At 39.2% G+C, this 4,751-nt stretch overlaps 1 protein-coding gene across 1 annotated transcript; it reads left to right on the forward strand.

Moving 5' to 3' along the window:
• Positions 1-2,014: 2,014 nt before the first annotated feature.
• Positions 2,015-3,810, forward strand: LOC139723237 (P2X purinoceptor 7-like). Its single transcript, XM_071634496.1, has 2 exons — positions 2,015-2,158; positions 3,538-3,810. Exons 1-2 carry the CDS (start codon positions 2,015-2,017, stop codon positions 3,808-3,810), a joined length of 417 nt encoding a protein of 138 aa, XP_071490597.1.
• Positions 3,811-4,751: the final 941 nt, after the last annotated feature.

Consider the following 4,751-nt stretch of genomic DNA (forward strand, 5'->3'; position numbering starts at 1 on the left):
GGCAATTACTGGTATCTAGCAACATCAGAAGAATGGCATAACGATTAAATGCGAGCGAACGGAGCGAGCGAGCTTGAAAATTTTGACATTTTTACAGTCCCCAAATTGTCGTTTGTAGCTATAATTTTTCGCTTTGGAAATTAAGGGGGGGGGCGCACCAGGCGCAACTGCCGGCAATTACTGGCAGCAACTTCAGGAGAATGGCATTACGACTAAATGCGAGCGAGAGGAGCGAGCGAGCTTGAAAATGTTGACATTTTACTGTCCAAAAACTGCCGTTTGAAGCTATATTATTATTTTTTTTTTTCGCTTTGGAAATTAAAGGGGGGGGGGGGCGGACGCCCGGTGCGCCCGGCGCGCCCGGTGCGCCCCTCCCCCTGGATCCGCCACTGGTAGTCAAGGGTGTGGGTTTATGTTCATGACTGGGGGAGGTATGACCAGCGAGGTGGCGTCGAAGTGACCAAGCGGGGAAAGGATGTCCAAAATCTGCACTTTAGAGCATCCCCTAAACTAATTGTGCGTGTTTGTTTGTGTGTGTGTATTATATGTACATGGAAAAGTTAGGAATTAGCCCAGGTCAAGTCTTTTTATTGGCAATGCAAGACATTTTTACATAGACTAATATGTAAAGCAACACTGCAAAAGCAATGATCTAGCTTTGATACAACGAAGCGTAAGGTACAAAGGTGCTGTACATTCTACATCACATTGCGAACCATTGTAGCGACTCTTCGTTCGGATATACTGAGTACACTGCGCACATCCTGCTTATATGCAGAATGCCAACTAGGAATCACGCTGAATCACAATCTTTTGTCGGGTCCGGGCTTTTTGAACAATGTTTCACACTATATACCTATCTAATTATGGTTAAAAGAAATCATAGAAAAATATCTTATTTCTTGATCACCCTTTCATTCAAAAGCAGTTTACTAACACTTGAATTACTATTTCGGTAAGTCTTTTTTTTTACCAGCGGATTATGAGGGGGCGCACCCCCCCCCCCCCGTAGTTACGCCACTGCTTTTGGGTGAAATAATTGGACAGATTTCTTGAATTCTAACAAAAAAGCAAGACAATCTTTTCATCGCGGGAATTATGATCATGTGGGGTGGGGCAAATGGTGCGCTTGCCTTCCAATATTTTTATGGGGGCAACATTTTTGTTTTATTTCAAAAGCAAGAAAATTTCTCATTTCGGGAATTATTAATTATGGGGGGGGGGGGCAAAATTAAAATATGCTTGCCCCTCCAATATTTTATGGGGGTAACTTTTTGTTTTTCGGTCCAAAAAAAAAGATAAGAAAATCTTCTCGTCTCTGGAATTATGGAGGGGGGGGGGGGGTATAAGTGCTCGGTATCGTAGGGATGTACAGTACGGTCGATAAATAGTAAACACTGTAGAATACTAATAGATATGTATAAAATCAGTGCTGCCAGAACCAGGGGTGCGAATTGATTTTGTGTGTGTGTGTGTGTGTGTGTGTGTGTGTCCCTGGTGCAAAATATGAAAAAAAAATAGAAAAGAGTAATTATTTAGCGTCCGGCATTGAGGTCGCTCGCAGACTGATTTTTTTTTTTTTTTAAGGATCTGAAGGGGGGTGCGTTCGCACCCAACGCACCCCCCCTGGTGACGCCCATGCCTTCCCTCCCGCTCATGAGCTTTTCTAGGACTTGTGACTGACTTGCTCATTGATATACTGTTTTTTTTTTTATAAGTATACAATTCGAACTGTTTTCGGAATTTGCTTTCTATCAGTAATGGGTGTTATCACTTGAATAACTATACAGCACAGTTGATGTGTTTCTATTATACATCAATAAATTCTTTGATTGTTCATTTAGAAAATACTTCGCCGATCCCCGTGTCCCTGCTCATCAGTAATTTCCTATCATAATACTGTATCTCACTACGTTGTATATAGGAAGACATACAAGGACTTGGGGAAGAGGAAGTTCGGCGCCTGCTGGTGCAAGTGGCAGAACGAGAGCCAGGCATTATGCTCGATATTTTAATGGCAGCACAACCTCAGGTGCAAGTGATCGCCAGGCTACCTGGCTTGTTTTGGTGCTCCTGTAATCACTGCCAGGACATGCCGTCGGATGACGAACGCCTCTGCTGTGGATTTGGTGTAAATGACTGCCTGTCGCGCCATCCGGTATGAATTATAATCATATGCCATTTCTTTTTTTCTTTTTCTTTTTTTTTGGGGGGGGGGTACTTAACCCTCTAAGATTGGAGGTCAATATATGAACTATATAAAATGAAACACCCCCCAAAGAAAAAAAAATAATAACAAAAAGAAAATCCAATGAAATATCAAATTTGCTATTGAAAACAGTAATGGGCAAAACAGATTTACATCGCTTTTTCTTTATTTTTGTAACAATATCAAGACTTACTACTATTTAAAATTCCCACAACCTGTTGGTAAAACAATATGTATCTATAATTTATATATGAGAACCAAAACCAAGGACTTGTATGCACCGATTCTCATTTATTTCTTTCGCATATAATTGTGTGTGTGTGTGTGTGCGCGCGTATGCGTATTTATATAGTTAACTCACTGACTGTGATTATTATGTAGAATATTTGATAGAAAACATTTCTAATTTTATTTGCACCATGATCAATTTTCTTGCAGGTGTTTTATGTTTTGTTATGTTTTAATTCTTATGAAAAGTTGTGATTTGCATATTTTGCTGCTTTTGCCACTGAAAATATTCATGACTGAGCGAGAGTGATGCGTTACTTGTAGCTTCTGGTCATAAGCAGCAGGAAGGGGGGGGGGGGCATTCCCCCCCCCCCCCCCCCAAAAAAAAAAAAAAAAAAAAATCAAACCAATGCATTTTTCTCTTTGATTTGAAACATTCAGATTTTTCACATATTTCACACAAACTGCACCAAATCGCTCAATTTCAATTTTGAAAATGAAAAAAAAAAAAACACAAATAACTCCGTTTCATTTGTAGTGTCCCACAATTATAACCCCCTCCCCCGAAAAGTCCTGTGTACGGCCTTTTGTTACATAATAAATGCTTTATATTCGTTTTCTAGAGTTGGTGGATTACCGATATGTGAAATGCGTCGTTCTAGTTCAGTCAAGTAGGATTTCAATGCCCCAAGTGGCAGATTTTGAATCAGAATTACGCATCAAACTTTAATGATCTTGATGTCATTCTTTTTCGAAGAAAATGTTTTATCAGATGCAATTAAAATATAAGGCAGTTGTTATTAGCAAAGTACATGTATTAAAATATTTATACCTGTATATGCATGCAATTGACATCAACGTACACAATTAAAAAACTTAAAATTTTCAGTGTTGAGATTTTACGAGGATATTTGCATGGCTTGTACATGATACTGTACAAGTATGTTCAATTTCATAACTTATGGGGGGGGGGGGGATATCATGTGCTGTGACATGGGTCCAAGAGACCGGACTCTTTTGGGACAGGCATGGAATGAACATGAATGCTGAACTGTTACATATCTACTGAAAGACTTTCATTTCTCCTTTATAACTTTCAGACGCTGGAGAACATAGTGGATCCGGTGGCCCTCGGCTTGCAACGAGCATTGTGGCAGGAACTGATGGTCGTGGAAGCTCATGCAGATGAGCCAGGGGCACACAACAGACAATGCAGACACACTGCCTACCGGTGCTACGTGCTATGGCAACATGGGAGGCTCGGGGCAGGCAATAGAAGAGTCATACCAAGCTGTGTCGTAACACGCATTCGGCAACTATTCCCGAGCCCCAATGGTCACTACACAGGATATCGGCCAGGTCGTTTTGTGTGAGTGTTGATGCAGACCAAAGTACTTTAGTAGGTTGATGCATATATGAAACTTATCTGAGTGAAGGCCTACCATTTTCATGTAGTTTATGTAACCCTCTCTTGCTAGGCTTTTATCTGTACATTATACTCTATTATGCACAGCTTTCTTCATGTGTTATGTTTTTCAATCAACAGTCATAATGATCATACATTTAGTTTGGTTTGTACAGCTGTAGTACAATGTAGGGAATGTGGTCATTGTGAACGGAACTGTCTGCATCTAATTTCTTTTATTACCACATGTAAAGTTATATGGAGATAATGTAAGGAAACTTGTAGAAATGGATTATATGTATATGGCCATGCGTCTTGAAGTGAGGCCTGTTTGCGTTTCGTCCGCAAATTTTGAGTGTCATGCACCATTTCTATTAAAACCTCTATAACTTTTTAATTGAATGTAACAAAAACATATGAAAAGTGTACATCTTCTGAACGGATATTTCCATTCTCTCCAAGTATGTCATCATTACATATATTGCAGTAGGGTGATGTTAAAAGATCATGTTGACTCAAATATTTAAAAAAAAAAGTCACTGAAAACAAATTAGCAGTACGGCTAAGAAGCACCAAAGCATTTGAATTATCATTAATAATAATAATTGATATGTAGCGCCAAATCTACTCTGCAGAGTGCTCTAGGTGAGGAAGGAAGAGAAAGTGAAGGAGATAAAGGACATACACATATCAAATACATGTAATGAGTAATCAAATGATTACAGTATGGTAATCATTTGATTACTCATTACATGTATTTGATATGTGATTACCATACTGTAATCTGTGTGGTACATTTGTATGAAGACCTACATGTATCATGAAGAAAATAATTATACTACTTAGTGTGGGTATAAACTAAATTTCCTTTGAGATAGGTGTTCATTTGTAAGAATTGACCCACAACAA

Source organism: Diadema antillarum, unplaced genomic scaffold (genome assembly GCF_040938485.1).
Source record: "Diadema antillarum isolate AM-2024a unplaced genomic scaffold, OU_Dant_1.0 scf00000183, whole genome shotgun sequence".
In the NCBI taxonomy this organism is placed as follows: Eukaryota; Metazoa; Echinodermata; class Echinoidea; order Diadematoida; family Diadematidae; genus Diadema; species Diadema antillarum.

Coding starts and splice junctions, on each gene's coding strand:
- LOC139723237 (XM_071634496.1), top strand. CDS start 2,015: ATGGCAGCACAACCTCAGGTGCAAGTGATCGCCAGGCTACCTGGCTTG. Junction 2,159..3,537: donor ACTGCCTGTCGCGCCATCCG/GTATGAATTATA, acceptor TATAACTTTCAG/ACGCTGGAGAACATAGTGGA.